The following is a 25,538-nucleotide window of genomic DNA, read 5'->3' as shown; positions in this document are numbered from 1 at the left end:
AACTGTTTTCAGACTATATTTGAAACCTGAATCACAGGAGGAAATTCACATCTGGTGCAGTAAACCTGGTTAAAAAGCCTATGGCTGGGAAGCTCATAGGCTCTAGTAGACACACTACTATTATTATTTTGCTATGCAGGTATAATTGCTTTCCACATATTTATGTTTATGCTCATAGATTTTTTTTTTTTTGGGGGGGGGTTTCGAGGTAGGGTCTCACTCTGGCTCAGGCTGACCTGGAATTCACTATGTAGTCTCAAGGGTGGCCTCGAACTCATGGTGATCCTCCTACCTCTGCCTCCCAAGTGCTGGGATTAAAGGTGTGTGCCACCACGCCCGGCTTTGTTCATAGATTTTTGCTGCCAACAGAGAATCACTAATCAGAAAGCATCTTTTTGCAATGGGTAGCAGTTACTGACTTATACCTGCTGAAGTGCTTAGAATAAGTGATGCATCTGCATCACCTCCCTTCCCCTAAGGCTCAGGGAACATCACTGAACAGGGGTGGAAAGAATGTAACAGCTGGGGAGCCGGACATGGTGGCACACACCTTGAATCCCAGCACTCAGGAGGCAGAGGTAGGAGGATCACTGTGAGTTTAAAGCCACCCTGAAACTACATACTGAATTCCAGCTCAGCCTGTGCTAAAGTGAGACCTATCTCGGGGGGGGGAAAAAAAAAAAGAGAGAGATGTAAGAGCTGGAAGAAGGGGTAGAGTGCTGTGGAATGCTGTCCTTTGGACACAACATGGCCAGTACACTCTTAAATTCTCAGCAGTTATGATCACCTGCAAGATTGGGCCTGTCTACATTCTGTCATGGCATGGGGAGGGGCTCATGAGGCCTCACCCCTTTCTCAGGATTTATAGACAGTTAATGACTGCTGAGGAGGGAAAGAAATTTTGTTCACTGGTGTAGCCACTGTTGTCTATGATCCTGTGAATAACCTCTCACAATGTTCCTGTAGGTAACTCCTAATCAAATTCATTGGATTTAAAAAAAAAAAAAAAGAGAGAGAGCTTGGTGTGGTGGAGGATGCCTTTAATTCCAGCACTTGGGAGGCCAAGGTAGGAGGATTACTGTGAGTTCAAGGCCATCCTGAAACTATAGAGTAAATTACAGGTTAGCTTGGGCTACAGTGAGACCCTACCTCAAAAAAACCAAAGAGAGAGAGAGAGAGAGAGAGAGAGAGAGAGAGAAAGGGAGAGACAGGAAAAAAAAAAAGATATTTGAATCATAAGGGGGACTACTTGGGAAGTAGAAGGCTGGAAAGGGATCAAGTAGGAGAGGGAAAGGGACAACTGACAGTATCAAAGTATGTTTTTTCTATATATGTATGAAAATGTCACAATGGAACACATTATTTATAATTAATAATATATGCTAATAAAAACTTTGGAAAAAAGGAAGAGAGGATATGAGGAGACCAGCAATTAAAAACAGGCTGGTTAGTACAGTATTCAAATCAAAACATTTTAAAAATGAGGGCCTATTATATTATAAGCACTTAACATAATAAAGACACAACAATGAATGGAAAAAATCTTATGATAATCAGGAGGGATACTTTAAAAAATACATCTGATTCTTAAAATTTTATTTATTTATTTATTTATTTATTTGGGGGAGAGGAGAATGGGTACTTAACCACTGCAAACAAACTCCAGATGCATATGCCACTGTGGGTACTAGGGAATTGAACCTGAATCCTTAGGCTTTGCTGGCAAGTGCCTCAACCACTATGCCTTCTCTCCAGTCCCAGGAGATACTCTTTATGCATACTTTTATAAGTACCTCAAAGAGTTCTTTACAGAGTGAATAAAGTTGTGATCAATACAAAGTTATCAACCTTACCAAGGAATATAAATGATGTCATAAGCAGACAGGCACTAATCTACCCTCCTTACCTTTAAGAAACAGAATCTCAGCAGCAAGCCTGTAGGTCTGAGTTTACATATGTGAGAACCAGTGAGTTCACATTCAGAACATGGAGTTCAATGCACACAGACTGGATTTTATTGTTATACCAAAGATAAAGCCTTGAGCCTAGTAAATTGCTAACTGGAGGTATGAATATTAAAGTGACAACATGGAGGAAATGTCAATGACATCAAATGCCTTACTATTACTGGTGCTGTTGCCGTTGAAAGACCCAGAGGAGCTGTTACTGTCTTTCTCCTTATCTTGATTTTCAAAGTCCATATTAAGAGACCTGTGTAGAGGGGAAAAGTTATTGTTAAATTTTAGTTTTGTTTAAGAAAGAAGCCAGCAAAGTCAGTAATGAAACAATATTTTTAAATGCTTTAGGAAAAAGAGGAAGATTTCTTTTGAACTATGAAAAAATAGCTCTTGTTACCACATCTAAAAAATACTCTACATTCCTTCCAACATGTCAGTTCAAGTGACTACAAATAAAAGCATTCCATCATGGTTCAATCTTCCAGCTGTATCTGTATGCACATTCTTAATTACTTTCTTATGATAAAACCTGGAAGGAGAAAGGATGGAAAAAGAACAAACATTCTAAGACTTTTTACGTGCCACTCAAATGCTTCAGAAAGGATGTGCCAATTAATTCTACAACAGTGTTTCAGAGCATTCCTTTCTCTCCATCTTGCCAATTTTGAATCAACAACAAAGACTGCCTTTTCTCTACACTGAAATAGCTTTAGGTATGGATGGATATAAAAAGTGACTAGAATATGATTATATTGTATATCCAAGACCTTTACATCTAGAGGAGGAAGGAGATAGAAGACAATAATGAAGAATGGGCTGGAAAGATTGCTCAGTGGTTAAGGCACTTGCCTGCAAAGCCTAAAGACCCAGGTTCAATTCCCTAGTACCCATGTAAAGCCAGATGCACAGAGTGGAGCATGTGTCTGGAGTTGGTTTGCAGCAGCTGAATGAGACCAATCTACAGTATATGTTACTTGTAAGAGCTAAGAAGGAAAAGGCAGGAAATGGAGGGGGCTGAAATTTTAGTGGGGTGGGCAGGGAAGACATCAGTCTTCAATGTAGGCCTGACAATGGCATCTCACTTTAATGTTTTTTTTTTTTTTTTTAGGCAGTCTTACTCTAGCCCAAGCTGATCTGGAACTCACTCTTCGAACTCATGGCAATTTTGCCTCAGCCTTCCAAGTGCTGGGATTAAAGGTGTGAGGCATCATTCCTGACCTAGAATTCTTGAACAACTTTGTGTACAATGAGATCTGCTGTTCATTTCTTTGGAGAACTACTTGTTCAAGTTCATGGCTCAGCCACGTGTGGTAGGGCACACCTTTGATCCCAGCACTAGGGAGGCAGAGGTAGGAGGGTTGCCATGAGTTTGAGGCCACCTGAGACTACAGAATGAATTCCAGGTCAGCCTGGGCTAGAGTGAGACCCTTTCTTGGAAAACCAATAAATTAATAAATACATACATACATAAATAAATAAATAAAGTTCATGGCTCATTTTAATTCTCTCCTCCTTTCCTCTCTCTCTCCCTTCCTTCATTTCTTTCTTTCTGTGTGTATATAGCCATGGCATGTGTGGAGGTCAGAGGACAACCTTGGGCTGTCAATCCTTGCCTTCTACATTGAGACAATCTCTAGCTGTTTGGGAAATTGATGCCCAACTAGCTGGCCAGCGAGCTTCAAGATTCTCCTGATTCCACCTTCAACTAGCTTACTCTGGCTGGTTTTAAGTTAGTGATGGGGATCCAAACTCCCATGGGCAGGCTTGTGTAGCAAGTGCTTCTGGTCACTGAGCCATCTCCCTGAATCCCCTGGCCCTCACCTTACTTTTTTTTTTTTAATACTGTTGTTGGGGCTGGAGAGATGGCTTAGCAGTTAAAGCGCTTGCCTGCGAAGCCTAAGGACCCAGATATGATTCCTGAGATCCCACGTAAGCCAGAAGCACAAGGTGGTGCACATGTCTAAAAGTTTGTTTGCAGTGGCTGAAGGCCCTGGCACACCTGTTCTCTACCTGCCTCTTTCTCTCTCAAATAAATAAATAAATAAAATATTAAAAAATACTGTTGTTGGAAGCAATAAGTTTTTTTAATTATTTATTTTTGAGAAAGAAAGGGAGTGCCAGGCATGGTGGCGCACACCTTTAATCTCAGCACTCGGGAGGCTGAGGTAGGAGGATCACCGTGAGTTTGAGGCCACCCTGAGACTACACAGTGAATTCCAGGTCAGCCTGGGCTAGAGGGAGACCCTACTTTGAAAAACAAAATCAGAAAAAAACCAACCAACAACAACAACAACAACAACAAAAAAAAAAAAAAAAAAAAAAAAAAGGAGAGACAGAGGGAGAGAGAAAGAGGCAGAGAGAGAGAGAGAAGTGGCGCGCCAGGCCTTCAGCCACTCTGAACAAGCTCCAGATAGATGCATGAACCCTCTTATGGCATGTGTGCACTTTGCATCACTGTGCTGCTGGCTATGTGAGCATCTGGAGATTCAAACTTAAGTTCTTAGGCTTTGCGGGCAAGTGTCCTAACTGCTAAGCCACTTCTCCAGCCCAGAAGCAATAAGTTTTTAACTATTTTTAGAGACAGTACCCATTTCTTTTAAATTTTTATTCATTTATTTGAGAGAGAGAAAGAGACAGAGGGTGCGCCAGGGCTACCAGCCACTGCAAACAAAGTCCAGATGCACGCGCATCTAGTTTACATGGGTACTGGGGAACTGAACCAGAGTCCTTAGGCTTCAAAGGTAAGCACTTTAACCACTAATCCATCTGTCCAGTTCCCATTTCTTTTTAAAAATTATTTTATTTATTTGAGAGAGGGAGAGAAAGAGAGGCAGATAGAGAGAAGAGGCATGCCAGGGCCTCTAGCCACTGCAAACAAACTCTACAAGCATGTGCCATCTTGTGCATCTGGCTTTATGTGGGTACTGGGGAATGGAACCTGAGTCCTTAGCTTCACAGGCAAGCAAGTGCCTTGGTCACTAAGTCCATCTCTCCACTTCGACAGCACCCATTTCTTATCTCATAGTTTCTGTTGATTCTTGTGTGGTATCACTCGAGTCTGTACCAAGGGTATTACAGGGTAAAATCTCACCTAGGGGTTTCCCTAAACTCATTCAGGTTGTTGGCAGAATGCAGTCCCTGTCAGCTGTAGAACTGAGGCCAAGAGTTGTAGAGGGATCGTCTCTCCACATACAACAGTTTTTTACTGTGATAAACTTCAACTGATCTAGTTTTTCTTTGTGTTTTGGTGTATAGTGCCAAATCCAAGGTTAAAAAGATTTTACTGTTTTCCAACAAGAATTTTATTATTTGGAACCTTGAGCTATTTAGATTACTCGAAATAAAATAAAATTTCAGACTGGCTGAGTATGGTGGCACATGCCTTTAATCCTAGCACTTGGGAGGCAGAGGTAGAAGGATCACGATGAGTTCAAGGTCACCCTGAGACTACAGAGTGAATTCTGGGTCAGCCTGAACTATCGTGAGACCCTACCTTGAAAAACAAAAACAAAACAAAACAAAAAAATTCAGGCTGGAGAGACAGGTCCGTAAAGGTGCTTGCTTGCAAAGCTTCCTGGTCTGGGTTTGATTCCCCAGTGTCTATGTAAGTCAGGTGCCAAAAGTGGTACATGCATCTGGACTTTGTAGCAGGAGGCGGCCCTGGCATGCCCATACTCTCCCCTTCCCTAATCATTCTCTCAAATAAATATTTTTAAAAAGGGCTGGGGAGGGGGGGTTTAGGGAGGGGATTACCATGGGCTATTGTTTACAATTACCGAAGTTGTAAAAAAAAAATAAATTCAAACTGGGTGTGGTGGCTCACACCTTTAATTCCAGAACCAGGGAGGCAGAGGTAGGAAGATCAAGGCCAACCTGAGACTACATAGGAATTCCAAGTTAGCCTGGACTAAAGTGAAACCCTACCTCGAAAAAAAAAAGGGGGGAGGCTGAGAGATGGCTAATCAGTTAACCTTACATATTTACTTCCCCCCAAACTTTGTACTAACATTGTCATGCATTTTATTTTTACATGTTTAAAGTTCTATAGAACATTATGCATATATTCTTTTAAAGTGCTTATAAAATAAAAAAAAAACCCTTATATATTTATCAATGTTTATCACTTCTGGTTTTCATTCTTTTGTGTAGATAGATTCTCAACTGGCACTACTTTTACTTGGCCCTGGGAATGCCCTTTTATTGTTTGCCTCTGTAATGCTGGAATTACAGGCAGGCCACCATGCGCACTAGCAATCACATGGGTGCTGGGGTCTGAACTCGCCTCACCCAGTGAGCTGTCCCTCTCGCCCCTTTCAACATCTCCTACAGTGTAACTGACTAGTGATGAACAGCTCAGGCTGTGGTGTCTACAAACAACTGTGTTTTCATTTCTGAAAGTTATTTTGCTATGGAATCCAACTTTTTTTTTTTTCTTCCTGAAGCTTTCAAGCTGTTGTCCTACTTTCTACCTGCGCTGTTGTGAACAATACATTTGATGTTAACTTTAATCCTTTTTCCTCTGTATGTAACAAGCTCTTGTGCTGCCTTTAGGACTTTTCTTTCATCAGTGGCTTGCAGCCATGATGGACCTTGCTGTATTTTTCTTCACATTTCCTGTATGTGGGGTTTATTGAGTCTCTTGGATCTGTGCATTACGCTTTTTAATAAATTTGAAAAAAACATAGCTTTTCTTTCTTGTTTTCTTTTTTTTTTCGGATTTTCGAGGTAGGGTCTCACTCTAGCTCAGGTTGACCTGAAATTCACTATGTAGTCTCAGGGTGGCCTCGAACTCACAGCGATCCTCCTACCTGTCCTCCTGAGCGCAGGAGATTTTTTAAAAAATATATTTTGTTTATTTATTTGAGAGAGAAGAGGTAGAAGAGAGAGAGAGAAAGGGAGGGAGGGAGGGAGGGAGGGAGAGAAGGAGGGAAAGAGAGAGAGAGAAAGAAAAAGAATGGGTATGCCAGGGTCTCCAGCCACTGCAAACAAACTCCAGATATATGCATCACCTTGTGCATCTGCCTTATGTGGGTCCTGGGGACTTGAACTGGGATCCTTTGGTTTTGCAGGCAAACGCCTTACCCGCTAAGCCATCCTCTCCAGCCCAGGAGATTTTTTTTTAAAGGACTCAAATCAAGTGTCTAGAAAGGAAAGTGAAGGCTGGGAAGATAGCTCAGTCAGTGCTGAGATTAAAGGGAGCCCCTTCCCTCTCAGCCTCCCAGTACTGGAATTATAAGCCTGTGTCACCACACACATTAAAAAAATACTTATTTAAAGTCAAAGAGAAAGGGGGTAAGGCAGAGAGAGAGAAAAAAAATCAAAGTAGTGCACCAGGGCCTTCTGCAATTGCAAACAAACTCTGAATGCATGTGCCACTTTGTGCATCTGGCTTTATGTGGGTACTTGGGAACTGAACCCAGGTCATTAGGCTTTGTAATCAAGTGCTTTAACAACTAAACCATTTCCCCAGCCTATACACTTTTAATTTTATTCATTCATTTATTTGAGAAAGAGAGAGCATGAGTATAGATGGGCATGCCAGGGCCTCCAGCCCTTGTAAATGAACTCCACACGCATGTACCCCCTTGTGCATCTGGCTTACATGGGTTCTGGGGAATCGAACCTGGGTCCTTTTGCTTTGCAGACAATCACCTTAACAACTAAGCCACCTCTCCAGCCTATATCTTTTTTTGGGGGGGGGTTCAAAGGTAAGAGTTTTCACTCTAGTCTTGGCTGACTTGGAATTCACTATGCAGTCTCAGGGTGGCCTTGAACTCATGGTGATCCTCCTACCTCTGTCTCCTGAGTGCTGGGATTAAAGGTGTGCGACACCATGCTGGGCCATTTATGCATTTTTTTTTATTTTAAATAGGTAGGTTCTCTGGGAATAAACTGAGGTCTGCATGCTTGCCTAACATACTTTACTGACTGAGCTATCCTCCCAGCACTCACTTTCCTTTCTACACATTTGATTTGAGTCCTTTAAAAAACTATCTCCTGCACTCAGGAGGCAGAGGTAGGAGGATTGCCGTGAATTTGAGGCCACCCTAAGACTACATAGTTAATTCCAGGTCGGCCTGGGCTAGAGTGATACCCTGCGTAAAAAACAAACTACAACAACAACAAAATCTGGGGCTGGAGAGATGGCTTAGTGGTTAAGGTGCTTACCCGTGAAGCCCAAGGAGTCAGGTTCAATTCTGCAGTACCCACAAAAGGTAGATGCACAAGGCGGTGCATGTATCTGGAGTTTGTTTGCAGTGGCTAGAGGCCCTGGCATGCGCATACTCTCTCTCACTCTAATAAATAAGAAAAAAAAATCCTATGTATCTTTTTTTGTGAGCCTGTGGAACCTAGTTAACATGTGTTTCAAGTCAATCTCTGATTATTTTAACATATGTGCCAGTTCTGATTCGTCTCATCATCATGAGTTTTGATCATTTTCAGAACAATTTTACCTTGTCTCAACATCTTTTTTTCTTATTTTTGTAGTGCTGGGGATCATACTCAAGGTCTTGTGCATATCAGGCAAGTGCTCTATCACTCTGCCCCTGTCCCACCTCAACATACATACATACATACATACATATATATATATATATATATATATATATAGATATATCACATACATATATATATATGTATATATATATATATTTAGTTTCTACTTAATAACAACTTAATAAAATAAATAAAAATAACCTAGTTCAAAGGCAACTATCCTCAGAACTAGCCATTAGCTTTTAGAGGTAAATAGAGAAGGAGGTGAGGGGAAGGATTTTGTTTCTCATTTTTTTTTTTTGTTTCAATTATTATTAACATTTTCCATGATTATAAAAAGTATACCATGGTAATACCCTCCCCCTCCACCCCCCACTTTCCCCTTTGAAATTCCATTCTCCATCCTATCCCCTCCCCACACCTCAATATTTTTATTTATTTATTTATTTATTTATTTTTGGTTTTTCAAGGTAGGGTTTCACTCTAGCTCAGGCTCTCCTGGAATTCACTATGTAGTCTCAGGGTAGCCTCGAACTCACAGCAATCCTACTACCTCTGCCTCCCGAGTGCTGGGATTACAGGCATGCGCCACCATGCCCGGCAACACATCAATATTTTTATATGCCTATTGCCTGTTCAATATTTTCATGCTGTCATAAAGTGGGAGCTTTTACCTACAATGCCATCAGTTACTTGTAACTAGTTTGTTCAGGTCTTGCTTTAAAAAGTTTTTATTTGTAGGTGGGGGGGTAGGGGGAGACAGGGAGAGAGTATGGGCATGCCAGGGCCTCCAGCCACTGCAAATGAACTCCAAATGCATGTACTATTTTGTATATATGGCTTTACATGGGTATTGGAGAATCGAACCCAAGTTGTTAGGCTTTGCAGGCAAGCACCTTAACTGCTGAGCCATCTCCTCTACAGCCCTCAGGTCTTACTTTTATGATTTATTAGGTTATTTTCTTTCACTGGGGAGGGCAAAATCTTTCTGAGTATTCAGTGCCATGAAGTTTCCTACTCTGAGAAGTAGGAACAGACACTCTTCCCTCTAATCCTTTCACATTATTTTTCTTTCTTTTTATATTGTAGGTACTGATCAATATGAATGCTCAAAGGGTCTGTCTACAGGGTTTTCTTTCTCTTTGAATCTCCTTTCTTTTGGACTCTGTCCTACTAACTCTTGCTGCTTCTGTCTTTATGATTTCTCAGACCCACCTCCTTGATTGAGAGACTGTACGTCCTTGCACTGGGACTGGAAACTTGAGAAAGCATGCTGGGAGATTGTTCATCATTAGTCAGGACTGCTGTCCTTTGCTTCTTGAAGAATATGACCTCAAAAATAGCCATTCTGGGGCTGGAGAGATGGCTTAGCAGTTAAGCGCTTACCTGTGAAGCCTAAGGACCCCAGTTCAAGGCTTGATTCCCTAGGACCCATGTTAGCCACATGCACAAGGGTGCACGCGTCTGGAGTTTGTTTGCAGTGGCTGGAAGCCCTGGCGTGCCCATTCTCTCCCTCTCTTTCTCTCTTCCTTTTTCAAATGAATAAAAATTGAATAAAAAAATTAAAATAGCCATTCTGTATATTTTATAGACACACACACTTCACAACAGATGAGAATTATGTCCATGTTCTTCCATCTTGGCTGAATGCAGGAAGTATCTCTGGGTGGTTCTTTTAAGTAGGTCTCAAACCGAAAAGATTATAAAGTGAAGGAGAGATCTGTTTTTCCTACTAATACTTTCTACAAGTTCTTGGGGACACTGGAAGGGGTTTTACTCCTCTTGAAGATGGCAGAGGATGCTATCCTGAAGAGGCCACAGTCCTTTCTCGAAGAGACTCTCAGCTAAACTACTAGACTCAGGTCATACTGACAATCTGCTCGACTTCAGTTTCTACCCCTCATTCAAAAAACCCTTGCTGGATTTAAAGAGATTTGCCCTTACATTCTGACTCTGCTACTTAGTTCCACATACACTCACTGTTAAATTCCTTTACAATTGTTATTGGTACTAAAGAAGTCCCAGTTGGCAATGCATGCAATTAAAATGGGTGACACAAGCAAAGCATTATGGCCCCTACAGATTTAGCTAATTACTTGTTTAGCAAACTTACTTAAGACAGTCCCAATAAATATATATATTTTAGATGGAGTAGACTTGTTTTTGTTTTTTAGTACTAGGGACTGAATGCAGAGGCTATGCCCATGGTAGGCAAGTACTCTACCACTGATTTATATCTCCAGCTCTACCTGGGCTGGGCTTTGTGAACCATGGTTGAAACACGGTCAGAACTCCTCTACTAGAAAATGATCAGTCTCTGGCAGGCTGCTTTCTTGGAGGCTTTTAATGAAAAATAGCAAGCTAGATTTTTAAATTTAAAAAAAAATTACTTATTTATGGGGGGGTGTCAATGGGCATGCCAGGGCCTCGAGCCACTGCAAACAAATTCCAGACGTGTGAGCCACCTTGTGCATCTGGCTTCACATGGGTACTGGGGAACTGACCTGGGTTCTTTGGCTTTGCAGACAAATGCCTTAACACTAAGCCATCTCCCCAGCCCTAAAAAATATTTTTATTTATTTGCAAGTAGAGAGAGAAAGAATAAGAAGAGATAAGATAGAATTAATGTGCCTGCCTGGGCCTTGTGCCACTGCAAAAATACTCCAGATGCATGTGCCACTTTGTACATCTGGCTTTAGATGGGTGCTAGGGAATTGTACCCTGGGCTTCAGGCTTTGCAAGCAAGCGCCTTTAATCACTGAGCCATTTCCCCAGCCCCAAGCTCCAGATTTTAAAACATTCATCTACACACACACACACACACACACACACACACACACACACAGCCTTATGTTTATTTCTACACCCATAGGAGGAAGATACTGACAGGGTATAAGCATAAATTTACTACCCTATGTCTGATAGTTCTAGAAGAACTGTTATAGTAACTGGTTACCAGGACAAACTTTTCACCAATTTTTACAGAAATGCAGTATTATTTACCTACTTCTGCCAAGATACCTGTTGTAATTTTCAATACATGGTTTCATTATTATGGTTCCCCGGCCCCACCCCACAAGGCAGGATCTGGGTCTAAATTAGTCTAACCTGGAATTTACTATGTAGTCTCAGGGTTGTCTTGAATTCACAGTGATCCTCCTACCTCAGCCTCCTAAGTGTTGGGATTAAAGGAACATGCCACCATGCCCAGCCCGTCTTTTACATTTTAATTCATGTTTTCTCACAACAGAGCTAGACATCTGAAAGGATCTGAAGTCTAGGACTGGTGATGTAATTAATTCAGGGGAATATGTTTGGCTGGAGTCAATTAAACATGAATATTGTGTTTTCCCTGTGGGTATGCTTTGGAAAGACATGTATGAATTGAGTTTTCCAAATCTACTTATTAATGTAATAACAAAACTACACTTGCTTTGTCTATTCTGCTACTCAGTCTGGTGTCAGCAGGATAAACTTACAGGAGTCTTTACCCACATCTCTACCCTGGGGGCTAGCTATTACAGAATCATTAGCTATCCTACTCTTCCTATTGATACTGTATTGATATTCTGCACTGGAAAGTTGCCAGAGATGGAGCCTTTAATGAGGCAATTAAAGGTAAAATGGTATTCTTATTAAAGTAGGAGAGGAGATGGGCCAGGGGGAGAGGAAAGAGATACAGGGTTGGATTGACCAGACTGCTGTCAGAGACTAAAGAGGAGATCGCACCATCTACAGGTGAAGATCAGCATTCCCAAGCCAAGAAGGAAGGTTAGGAATGAAAGCCACCCTGCTAACATCTTATATCTTGGATATACAGCTCCCAGAATATTAAACCACTCAGTTGTTTAAACAAATCAGTCTGTGATAATTTTTTCAGGCAGCCCTAGCAAACCAATACAGAAAGGCCATATTAACACCTCTACATGGTAAGGAAACAAAGCTCCTATTACGTCATCCTGCCTCAGCATTTATCTCCTTTCCCTAAATAAACTTGTATTTTCTTGAAAAATAACATGGATATCCATTATAATACATAATGTGTATTTTTATTTATTTATTTATTTATTTGAGAGCAACAGACACAGAGAGAAAGACAGATAGAGGGAGAGAGAATGGGCGCGCCAGGGCTTCCAGCCTCTGCAAACGAACTCCAGACGCGTGTGCCCCCTTGTGCATCTGGCTAACGTGGGACCTGGGGAACCGAGCCTCGAACCGGGGTCCTTAGGCTTCACAGGCAAGCGCTTAACCGCTAAGCCATCTCTCCAGCCCATAATGTGTATTTTAAAGATTTTTTATATCTTATTTTTATTTATATTTGAGAAAGAAAGAGATGGGGGGGGGCAGGTAAGAGAGAAAATGGGTATGCCAGGGCCTTCAACCACTGCAAATGAACTCCAGAAGCATGAACTACATTGTACATCTGGCTTACGTGGGTCCTGAGGAACCAAGTCTGGGTCCTTTAGTTTGCCGACTAGTGCTTTAACTTCTAAGCCATCCACTGCTTCAGCCCCATAATATGTATTTTTACAACAGAAAGGTTGGGAGAGAGAAAACTGTAGTATAAAGCAAGAGAACCCCCAAATCCTCCTTATTCTCCAGAGATATACACATTTAGTAGCATTTGTATTTTTTTTTGCAAGCAGAGAGAAAGAGAAAAAGAGGGAAGGAGGGAGGGAGAGAGAATGAATATGAATGATAATGAATGAGAATGGGCATGCCAGGGCCTCCAAATGAACTCCAGATGCATATGCCACTTTGTGCATCTGAGTTTACATGGGTATTGGCTTTACAGGCAAGCTCCTTAACCACTAAGCCATATCTCCAGCCCAGCATTTGGGTTTTTCTTTCATTTTAAATTTTTTCTGGTTTATTTTGATTTATTTGTTGAGTGATTAGAGATAGAGAGAGGGACAGAGAGAGTGAGAATGGGCACGCCAGGGCCTCTAGCCATTGCAAATGAACTCAAGACACATGTGTCACTATGTGTAGCTGGCTTAAGTGGGACCTGGAGAATTGAACCTGGGTCCTTAGGCTTTACAGGCAAGTGCCTTAACCACTAAGCCATCTCTCCAGGCCCAGCATTTACTAAGAAGTATGTTAAATATTCTCTACATGTGCCTATGAGAGAAAGACTGATCTTCAAGTCTGATTTTAAGACCAAGAACAGTTGTTAACTCACCTGAACAACTAGGTTTTTTTGTTGTTTTTGTTTTCTTTTTTTGCTTTGTTTTATTTTGTTTTTCAAGGTAGGGTCTCACTCTAGCCCAGGCTAACCTGGAACTCACTTTGTAGTCTCAGGGTGGCCTTGAACTCATGGTGATCCTCCTACCTCTGCCTCTGGAGTGCTGGGATTAAAGGCATGAAACTTATTTTTGGGCGGCGGGGGTGGGGGGTGAAAGGAGTGGGGGGGGTCTTTTTATCTAGGGCATTCAAAGCAAATTTTAGATTTTTTTTCTTGCTTCTTCTAGTTGGTTGCTATCTAGCTCACCATAGGCCTCATGAACCATGTAAAGGGTGTTGTCAATGGTATGTATTTTTAAGGTTATGTTGTTTTTACATATTAATTTAGCTTGCTATCACAAAAGGTTATTAGCAAACAGTCTGGGATATTTTGTAACAGAGCAAAAACAATTTCAGGAAGCAAAATGGAGGCACAACTTATGCTACTGAAAGTTACATTTGTTCATCCATTTGAATTCTCACAAGGAACACAGTGAAGGGGAAAATTCTCCTGATCATGGTAAACTCTAGAAGAATGAGCTTCAATTTAAGTTAACTGAGTTCCTAGAAAACACAGTTTTTCCCTAAGTTGAATACTAAACATGAATTGATGGAATTGTTACCATGTAAAGAACTTGCCTATATAAATTACAATGCGCATAACCTACATTACTTGACAAGTTCGTAGAAGCAATACAGGATGACATATAGCAGCTGAGGGAAGATAAAAATCACACTGAACACCGTTAAGTACATAAGGTTTGCGAACAATGACCCTTGTTTTGATTGACCTCATCTGACTGCAATTACATGCACTCGGTATGAAGGGAAGCACTGGCACAGAGATGCAGCTCTCATTTCCTAGTAAACTGATGACATTGTCTTCCTAGCATAGGTTTGGGTCTAAGCAAATAACTACCCTTGCCATTAGGTAAACTGGATATGGTGGCTCATGCCTGAATACCAGCATTGGGACGCAGAGACAAAAGGATCCTGAGGCTTGTTGGCCAGCTAGTCTAGCCACATGGTGAACTCTGGATTCAGTTAGACTGTCGCCAAAAAAAAAAAAAAAAAAAAGTGGAGAATGACTGAGGAAGATACACGACATAGAACTCTGGCCCCCATACATGTACATGTGAACCTGCACATACACATGCCGCCCCCACACATACAAGCTTTATCTGTATCTCATAAATTTCGGTACATTTGCCATCCCTTGGTAGACCTCTTTAAAGCTTCTTGTGTTAAAGCTACCTCTATCTCTATCTCACCTTACTCTTTCCAGATGGTGAGGGAAAACACATACAACGTAATCAATTAATTACTCATAGTCAGTATGTCCCAGGTGAGTTTGTTAAACATACAAGAGAATATTAACAGAAAGAGACTCAAAAGTTAAAAACAAAAAACAGGGCTGGAAAGATGCCTTTGTGGTTAAGGCACTTGCCTACAAAGTCCAAGGACCCAGGTTTGACTCCCCAGGACCCATGTAAGCCAGATGAGCAAGGTGGCACATGTATCTGGAGTTCCTTTTCAGTGGTTGGAGGCCCTGGCATGCCCATTCTCTCTCTCTCAAATAAAAATGTTACAAAAAAAGAATTATCCCAGCTCAAATCCTGCCAAAGTCCTGTTTCTCTTCATAGAATGTATATGGTGCCAACATTTTCAAAGCCTTACTTTTTCCTAGCCACCAAAATCAAGGACTAGGGACATGGCTCATTGGGTTAAAGGTGCTTGCATACAAACAACTGTAATCAACCTTGAGAATGTCTTACCTGAAACTACCATAGACTATAAGAAGAATGGATATCAGAAATGTAGACACTTGACTGGAATCCACCAGGGAATAGGCCCTAGAGAAACAAGATGAAAAACATTAAATAACATGCAGCAAGTCCTCATGGAACTTACAGTCCATGCCTTTGAGCAGGAAAAAAATGTATATTGTTGCATTAGCAAAATAACATCAAAAAATTAGATTTGCTAGCTTAACATAAGCAATAAATTGATAGGTTCATTAACTATTATCAGTTAATATTCACAAGATGTAAAATAATACTAATGTAAAATCTCTTCTGTATGATACATATTATGGTTAGAACCATCTACTAGCAACTTAAAAAGTATCCCAGTATCTACCACACCTATTCCAGTGGTAAAATCACAGTGATTACACTTTCATCAGCTTCCAGTGGAATCGTCCATTCTATTTTAGTGGGTCTGTCCACTCAGTGATGAGGTAAAGCCTCTCTTCTGAATTCCATTTCCACTTTCTTGCTGCTGGTTACCTCCACCTGAAGCTCTGGAGGGGCTTCACAGCTTGCAGGCTACATTTATCACCATTTCCCCCACAGAAATGACCATCCTGACACCTGCTCCTCTTACTTTCTTTTTTATTTATGTATTTGAGAGCGAAAGAGAGAAGGAGGTGGAGAGAGAGAGAGAGATAGAGAGAGGGGTGGGGGGAGAATCAGCACGCCAGGGCTTCCAGCCACTGTAAACGAACTCCAGACACATGTGCCCTCTTGTGCATCTGGCTGACATGGGTCCTGGGGAATTGAGCCTCGAACTGGGATCCTTAGGCTTCACAGGCAAGCACTTAACCTCTAAGCCATCTCTCCAGCCCTCCTCTTAACTTTCTGCATCTGACAGTACTGCAATTTCCACATCTTTGGCTCCTCCCCTTCTCCCAGCCCAGCTGCCATTTCTTTGTTCCTTTTCATGGCCTGACTACCAACATCCTGCTTTCAGTGTCACCGTGATTTCACCATTCAAATTACCCAGTCCTAAGTAAAACATTTTTGTTGTTGTTGATTTTTCGAGGTAGGGCTCACTCTTGCTCAGGCTGACCTGGAATTCACTATGTAGTCTCAGGTTGGCCTCGAACTCATGGCGATCCTCCTACCTCTGTCTCCCGAGTGCTGGGATTAAAGGCATGCGCCACCATGCCAGGCTTTTTTTTTTTTTGAGGTAGGGTCTTGCTCTGTGATCAGAGGCATGCATCACCACACCTGGCTGTTTTTTTTTTTAATTTAAATAATGGATTTATTTGAGGGAGAGAGACAGAAAGAGGTGAGGTGGGGGGGGAGGGGAGGGTAGAACATAGGTATGCCAGGACTTCCAGTTGCTGCAAATGAACTCCAGCCACATGTGCCACCTTGTGCATCTGCCTTTACATGGGTACTGAGGACTCAAACTTGGGTTGATAGGCTTTGCAGGCAAGAGCCCTAACTGCTGACCCATCTCTCTAGTGACCCCCTTTCTTAAAAAAAATATTTTATTTATTTGACAGGAGAGAGAATGGGTGTACCAGGGCCTCTGGCAACTGCAAATAAATTCCAGATATTTGCTCCACCTTGTGCATTTGGAGCATGTGGGTACTGGGGAATTGAACCTGGGTACTTAGGCTTAGCAGGCAAGTACCTTCACTGCAAAGTCATCTCTCTAGCCCCCCCTTTCTTTCTTTGTAATTGTTTATGGTGGGGGGAGAGCAAGAGAGAGAGAACTGGTACGCCAGGGCTTCCAGCCACTGTAATCGAACTCCAGATATGTGTGCCACCTTGTGCATATGTGCAACTTTGCATGTTTGCATTATCTTGTGTGTCTGGCTTATGCAGGAGAGTTAAACATAGGTTCTTAGGCATCAGGCAAGTACTTTAACCACTAAACCGTTTCTCCAGCCCCTGCTTTTTTTAACTTAGGAAAAATTTAATGATGTCTATGTGCCAGGCCCTTTAACAACCACTGGGAATAAACAGAAAAAATTAATCTAAGCAAGTCAATATAATTGTGCAAAGTACTGCAAAGAGGGGGAAGACAGATACAGGGTGCTATGTAAACATGTACTAGATAGACCCCTATCTAGGAACAGGGTGCAGGAACCTTTTTGGCTTAGCAGTTAAGGTGCTTGCCTGCACCAGGTTTGATTCCCTAGGACCCACATAAAGCCAGATGTACAAGGTAACACATGTGTCTGGAGTTCATTTACAGTGGCCAGGAGGTCCTAGGGTGCCCATTCTCTCTCTCTGAAATATAAGTAACTAACTAAATAAAAAGAAAAGTAAGTGAATCAAACATATAAGACACAATAAACAGGACTTGGTGACTTTATGGGAACGAGGGATGATTACCAAGTTTTTAATTAGAAAGAAGGAAGAAAGGAAGAAAGGGAAGGAAGGAGGAAAAAGGTGAAATAGGAGGAAAAATTAAGAGTTAAGTTTCAAATATACTGAGAGCTTGATACTTAAGAGTTCAGAGCTCTGAGCCAGATACATACTGAAAGCTTATCACCTTCCAAGCTTTAAGGTTAAGTGAAGCCACAGGTATGGGTGAGAGCTTTACAGCAATGAAAAAGGACCAAAGATTAAGACCTGAGAAACTTCTAAACTTAGAGATAAGATAGGAGACAGCCCTGGAAAGGAAACCAAAATAGAGATGGAAAACTCAGGATAGCAGATGTTTGAAAGAGGCAGAAGAATCGGAGGTTTAATCCTGTGACCAATCACTTAGTAGTGGCTAAGCTGCATACTTAACCTCTCAAACTTCAGCTTTTCCATCTGTGAAAAACACAATAGTAACACCTACAAGAACTGTTACAGAGATTAACAGAGTAAATAACTAATGTTCATTATTTGTTTAGGAAGGAGAGGTGACCTGTGTCCAATGCTTCAGAAAGATCATGCAGAATGAAAACTGGTGCCCACTGGATGGACTTATTTTTACATGGACCAGTGACCCTTAGCAGAGAGTTTTAGTGGAGTGATAGGTACTAAATCGGTGTTAATGAGAAGTTAATGTTAAGGAAATAGAAAAAGACAGCCTTTTTTTGCGTGTTTTCTGAGGCAGGGTCTCATTCTAGCCTAGGCTAACCTGGAATTCACTATGTAGTCTCTGGCTGGCCTCGAATTCGATGTTCCTTCTATCTCTGTCTCTCAAGTGCTGGAATTAAAGGTGTGCACCTGGCAACAGGAGGAGATTTTTTTTTTCAAATTTTTATTGACATTTTCCATGATTACAAAATATATCCCATGGTAATTCCCTCCAGGAGATATTTTTACTTATTTAGTTTTTCATGGTTGGGTCTCGCTGTAGCCCAGGCTGACCTGCAATTCACTATGTAGTCTCAGGGTGGCATTGAACTCACAGCGATCCTCCTAAGCAGGAGATATTTTAGAAGAGAAATCTAAGTTGTTTTCTCTGACTGCAGGGCTATAAAAAACAAAGAGGGCTTTCTTCTGGGAGCTTTTCTTTTGACGTTTTCCCTGAACCACTTGGCTGTGTGTCCTTTGCTTTCTACAGCACATTTTATCACCTAAAGAATGATACAAGTCAGGGTAGCGAGCCTAGAAAATTAAAGCTCAGCAAGCTTATTTCACCACCTCCCCTAAGCCTATACATTTTAGATGCTCTCAAAGCATCAATGGAAATGTGTGTCCCTTAGGCCTCCAACAGAGGTGGTCTGTTCCCAAAGACTTCAGATGGATGCTAAGGATAGGAGCTAAGCTTTTTCTGAAATAAGGGAATTCTTATTGAAATGCAACAAGAAACTAAAAACATACATCTGAGCCAGGAGTAGTGGCACACACCTTTAATCCCAGCACTTGAGAGGCAGAGGTAGGAGGATCATCATGAGTTTAAGGCTACCTTGAAACTACATAGGTCAGCCTGAGCTAGAGAGAGACCCTACCTAGAAACAAACAAAAATAATAATAAATAAACCAAAAAAATAAAATAAAAACATGCATCTGAGACAGGCCAAAATCAGGTTAGCCAACTGTACTTCACAGACTTGAACACTTGACCAAGTATAGGTCAGGTGCTGAGCCACTATATTTTATTTTATTGTATTTAAAAAATAATTTATTTGAGAGAGAAAGAAGCAGTAAGAGAGGAAGAGTGAGAGAAAGAAGACAAAATGGGCACACCAGGACCTCTAGGCACTGCAAACAAACTCCAGATGCATGTACTACTTAATGTATCTGGCTTACGTGGGTATTGGGGAATTGAACATGGGTCCTTAGGCTTTGCAGGCAGGTGCCTTAAACACTAAGCCATCTTTCCAGCCTGAGCCAATATATTTTACATGGCCAGTATGAAAGTATTGATTCTTTAACCTCATCATCCTCCAGTCTTCACCATAACTGGCAAAGTCAGAAAGTTTCTACAAAGTCCTCTTATACCAAAGCCTACTCTACATTCTAATCACTTCAACATCATGCTGGATTTTAGTCACTCACTATAGTCAACATCCATTCAAGCTGCTTCACCAACAAGTGCTTACAACATATATCCTGTAAAAGTCATGACAGAGAAGCTGAGCATGGTGGCACATGCCTTTAATCCCAGCATTTGGGAGGCAGGAGGTAGGAGGATCACCATGAGTTTGAGGCCAGCCTGGGCTACAGCAAGCCCCTATCTCAAAGAAAATATAACAAAATTATGACAGACACACAGTATTGTTCTATAATGTGCTCTATGTGTCGGTCTGCAACAAAAACATTCTTAGGGCTGGAGAGATGGCTTAGTGGTTAAGGCATTTGCCTGTGAAGCCTAAAGACTCAGGTTCAATTCCCCAGTACCCACATAAGCCAGATGCACAAGGTGGCACATGCATCTGGAATTCATTTACAGTGGCTGGAGATCCTGGTGTGCCCATTCTCCCTCTCTTTCTCTCTCAAGTAAATAAAGCCAGGTGTGATGGTGCATGCCTTTAATCCTAGCTGAGGTAGGAGGATTGTTCTGAGTTTGAGGCCACCCTGAGACTACATAGTGAATTTCAGGTCAGTCTGGGCTAGAGCAAGACCCTCCCTTGACCCACCCAAAAGTAAATATATAAAAAGAAATTCTTGTCACTCAACAACTATTTCAACCTTCCAAAGACATAATGCCTTAGACTAGTACTTGAAATTCTTAAAACAGTACTTGAACATTCTTAAAACTGAGGATCCCTAGTTATAGTTCAGGATATTTCCTATATTAGAAATTGATTCGGGGTGATTGTGTATGTCTGAAATCCTAGCACATGACAAGTAGAGACAGCGGGTTCAGGAGTTCAAGGACAGCCTATACTACCTAAGACCCTGTCTTAAGCCATGCCCCTGCCAAAAGCAATTAACAGTTAAATGTCTAGTTTATTTACAACAAAATCATCATATGTTAACATAACAACATCTTTATTTTTTATTTTTATTTATTTATTTTTTGTTTTCCAAAATAGGGTCTTACTCTAGCTCAGGCTGACCTGGATTCACTAGTAGTCTCAGGGTGGCCTAGAACTCTTGGCAATCTTCCTACCTCTGCCTCCAAAGTGCTGGGATTAAAGACATGCGCCATTAATACCCGGCTAACATAATAACATCTTTAAATGAAAAATATTTTGAGGGCTGGAGAGATGGCTTAGCGGTTAAGGTGCTTGCCTGCAAAGCCAAAGGATCCTGGTTCTACTCCCCAGGACCCATGTAAGGCATATGTACAAGGGGGCACACACATCTGGAGTTTGTTTGCCGTGGCTGGAGGCCCTGATGTGCCCATTCTCTCTCTCGCTCTACCTGCTTATTTTTGTATCTCTCTCTCTCTCTCTCTCTCTCTCTCTCTCTCTCAAATAAATAAAAATTAAAAAAAATTAAAAACAAAATAAAATTGAGATGATTCTTTCTTTTTACAATTTTGTAAACTTCATTAGTCTGATTCAGAGAGGGAAGGAAGGAGGGAGAAAATGGGCATGACAGGGCCTCTTTCCACTACATGTGCCACTTTGTGCATCCGCCTATAAGTGACCACTGGGGAACAAATCCAGATCACCAGGCTTTATAAGCAAGCACCTTAACCATGGAGCCATCTCTCTAGCCCTAACTGGCAGTTTAACCTAAATAATGCATTAAACATTATAATGTCCATAGTCATTTCTTTTCTACATTTCTCTCTATTTTATAGGGAAACCCAAATATAGACCATGATGAAATGAGGCACCTCATGACATTAAAAATATTTTATCTATTTATTTATTTGAGCGAGAGAAAGAGGCAGATAAAAAGAGATAATGGACACACCAGGGCCTCTAGCCACTGCAAACGAACTCCAGAGGCATGTGCTCCCCCACCCCCACCCCATGTATCTGGCTTATGTAGGTCCTGGGGAATTGAACCAGGGTTCTTGGGCTTCGGAGGCAAAAGCCTTCACCACTACGCCATTTCCCCAGCCTGTCACATGACATTTTGGTCAACAACAGACAGAACAGCATATTGAGGGTGACTCTATAAGATTATATATATAGTCTAGCTAGGTGTGATGGTGCATGCCTTTAATCTCAGTACTCAGGAGGATCACTGTGAGTGATCCAGCCTGGGACTACAGAGTGTGTTTTACATCAGCCTGGGCTAGAGTGAGACCCTACTTCAACAAAACAAAAAGATTATATGGGCTAGAGAGATGGATCAGCAGTTAAGGCATATGCCTACAAAGCCTAAGGACTGGGGTGTGATTCTCTAGTACCCACATAAAGCCAGATACACAAAGTAGTACATGCATCTGGAGTTTGTTTACAGTGGCTAGAGTCTGAGAGTGCCCATTCTCATTCTCTCTGCTTACAAATAAATAAATCAGTAAATATAATATTACAAATACAAAAAAGATTACATAGCACAGTGATATTGTTCATGGAAGTATAACCCATGTTTGTACAATAAGAACTCTACCTAATGACACAGTTCTGTTATTAAGCAATACAGGATTGTATTTTAAGCTTATAGGAATTTTATCAAATAAAATTTAACAAGTTAATCATTTATGTGCTGATTATTTTATAATTTTTATTATTTCATAAGAATAATTGAGTAAAATTAGATAGAAAGGTTACAGTGTAGTCAAGAAAAATCATACAGGGTGGGAGAACGTAATTTACTCTAAAAATGGTGCTCTAGAGGAAATGTTACGGGTTACCACATACTAGGAATTGAAAAACTATGACCTGTTATTACTCCAACAGACAAAGCCAAGTCCAATCCTTTAGGTGTTGTGTATGGCTGCTTTAGAACTTCAACAGCTGAATACTTGTGACAGACACCATAGGCCTCGCCATGCCTCACTTACTTATTATTTGGACACTTACAAAAAGTTTTTAGACTCTGCTACATTCTTTTGTTTCTTGCAGAAGGGTAGCTGGCCAAGGGGGAGGATGCTTCGGTGCCAGGCACAACCTCCTGAGTGCTGGGGATTAAAGGTGTGCACCATCACACCCAGTTCATGGTTTTTGTTTATAGTTTTACAGACAGTTCTAGAAACAGAGTTGGTCAGCATACATACATTTCCAAACTCAAGACTTTAAGAAGAAAATTTCCAGTGACTTATGCTGTGGTTATTTTCTGGGGTTCACTTCTCCCTCCTAGTGACAAGTCTACTTCTGTGGATAAGTGGAATGGAGATGAATAATGTAAGGCCCAGTACTTCTATTACTTTTATTCTAGTACTTCCATTATATTTATTTACTTATTTATTTAAGAGAGAGGGGAAGAAACAGATAGAATGGGTGCACCAGGGCCTCCAGCCACTAGAAATGAACTCCAGACTCATTTGCCACATTATGCACCTGGCTTACATGAGTAATGGGAAATCTAACCTGAGTCCTTAGGCTTCATAGTCAAGTACCTTAACCACCAAGCCCTCTCTCCAGCCAACTTCCATTACTTTTATCAATATAAACTAGAAACTGAAAAGGAAATGTCTCCTGAATACCAGAACAAGGGGAATTTCACAGACTGAATTTCAGTAACAAATATCCTATGCCCTTAGGGATTTACTCACCTGTATATACCATGACCACCTCAAATTCACTGTATCTAAAAACCACACTGATCTTCTCATCCTGCAGTATATAGTACCTGTTTACAAGCTCCAACTTGCAAAACTGTTTCTGGCACTGTTCTAACCTATCTTATGCACAGTGCATGCATGACAATTTAGTAAATGCTCTGCCAAGCGCGGGTACTCCATGATAAAGACTTGGTTCCTACCACACTTTAGGAATTATCTAATGGAGAGACAAGAGATAAAAGCAGGCTACCAAATGAAGCCCTGACCAAGACAGACATGGGAATGTGGGTAACTGGGGTACTGAGAGATCACAAGCAGTTGAGCTGGGTTAAAGAGAAGACAGCAAGGGAGCCTGGGTGCAAGAGACAGAAGGGAAGATGAATAGCAAGCAGAGAAGAAAAAGCAAGAACAAGAGCCAGTCCCACAAGGGAGGGGAGAGTGGCCATCTCTTACAGGGGATTTAGGTTACTGTCCATGTCTCCTTGCTACACCCTCTCACTCTACCTTCATTATACCATGGAACTTGCCTGCAAAGCCTAGTAACTTAGGCGACCTAGGTTTGATTCCCCAGTACCCGCGTAAAGCTAGATATACAAAGTGGCACATATTTCTGAGGTTCATGTGCAGTGGCCAGAGGCCTTGCAGCATGCATGCGCTCACTCTCTCTTTTCTTGCAAATAAATACAAATACTTAACAATTAAAAACAAATTAAAAAAATAAAGATGGACTGGAGAAATGGCTTAGTGGTTGAGGTGCTTGCTTGCAAAGACAAAGGACCTAGGTTCTATTCTCCAGGGTCCACGTAAGCCAGATGCGCAAGGTAGCACATGTGTCTGGAGTTCATTTGCAGTGGATGAAGGCCCTGGTGTGCCTATTCTCTGCAGCCCCCCTCAAAAAAAAAAAAAAAACGAGAAAAAAATTGAAGTGAAAGCACAGAAAACTGTTAAAGGAAGAAATTAAAGACCTAGGTATCACATAATTATAGAATCCTAGTGGTTGTGTTAAGAAAAAACCTATGTGTTAGTTATTGGCTAACTTTTCCAATTAAACACTAAAAGTTTATGGTCTATAGTTAAATGTAGAATTTAGTAACAGTACAGAATAAATACTATCACAAAATTAATTTTCCCAAGACTCCAACTTGAAAGCAATTTTCTTATGCCAGGTCTAGTGCTTCAAGTCTATATTTCCAGCACTAAGAAGGCTGAGGCAGAAGGATCCAAAGCTTGAAGCCACCCTCGAGTATATAGCAAGATGGGTCTCAAAACAAACAATAAAAACCGCACATGAAAAACATTTTAATTATATTTAGATTGATTTAATCACATAAGCATCAGCTGAAGTCTTGGTTAAGCATTAAGTGCTACAGACACGTAAAGGCTTATTTTGTGGTGACTGGTACTGCTTTTCACAAAGTAAATAAGAACAAACTCCCATATCTTATTCATTTGAAAAGACAACTTAACATTTAAGTAGCTACTACAATGGATTTCCAGAAACAGGTTTAGAGCTTGAGTGAAGATGGACTGGATCAACACATAGAAGTCACTGTAACCCTCAATCCCTCTCTTCTGGTATGTTCCTTCCTATTCATCTTTTTTTTTTTTTTTTTTTTTTAAATTCAAACCTGGGTCCTTAGGCAGGCAAGAACCTTAATCATTAAGCCATCTCTCTAGCCCAAAATACATCTAAAATGTATGGGATAGCCAAGTTTTGTTAGCCAAACTGAATCTTAATTACTAAAGCCTTAAACCTATTTTTTTTGTGTGTCTTTGAGACAGGATTTACTATGTAGCCCAGTTTAACCTCTATCTTGTCACCTCCACTGAAATTACACACATGTGATACCACACCTAGCTTAATTTATTAATAGATGACAGCTTGGGGTTGGGAAGATTCCCCAGTGGTTAAAGATGCTCCCTTGTAAAGCCTGCTGGCCCCAAGACTGATTCCCTATTTCTCATGTAAAGCCAGGTACACAATGTGGCACATCCATATGCCACATTAGTTTGCAGCAGTAAAAGGCTCTGGCCTGCTTATACTTTTCCTCC

General features: G+C 41.1%; 1 protein-coding gene across 1 annotated transcript in view; it reads right to left on the bottom strand.

The window, feature by feature from the left end:
* The window catches only part of Sppl3 (signal peptide peptidase like 3), a 121,644-nt gene that overhangs the window by 31,549 nt on the left and 64,557 nt on the right, over positions 1-25,538 (bottom strand). Inside the window, exons 2-3 of the mRNA XM_012950031.2 lie at positions 15,455-15,532; positions 2,123-2,211 (exon numbers count right to left, since the gene is read on the bottom strand). Coding sequence (XP_012805485.1) covers positions 2,123-2,211; positions 15,455-15,532 — 167 coding nt within the window. The remainder of the gene's footprint in view (positions 1-2,122; positions 2,212-15,454; positions 15,533-25,538) is intronic.

This window comes from Jaculus jaculus, chromosome 13, assembly GCF_020740685.1.
Source record: "Jaculus jaculus isolate mJacJac1 chromosome 13, mJacJac1.mat.Y.cur, whole genome shotgun sequence".
NCBI lineage: Eukaryota > Metazoa > Chordata > Mammalia > Rodentia > Dipodidae > Jaculus > Jaculus jaculus.
This window is presented reverse-complemented; position numbering and strand designations above follow the sequence as displayed.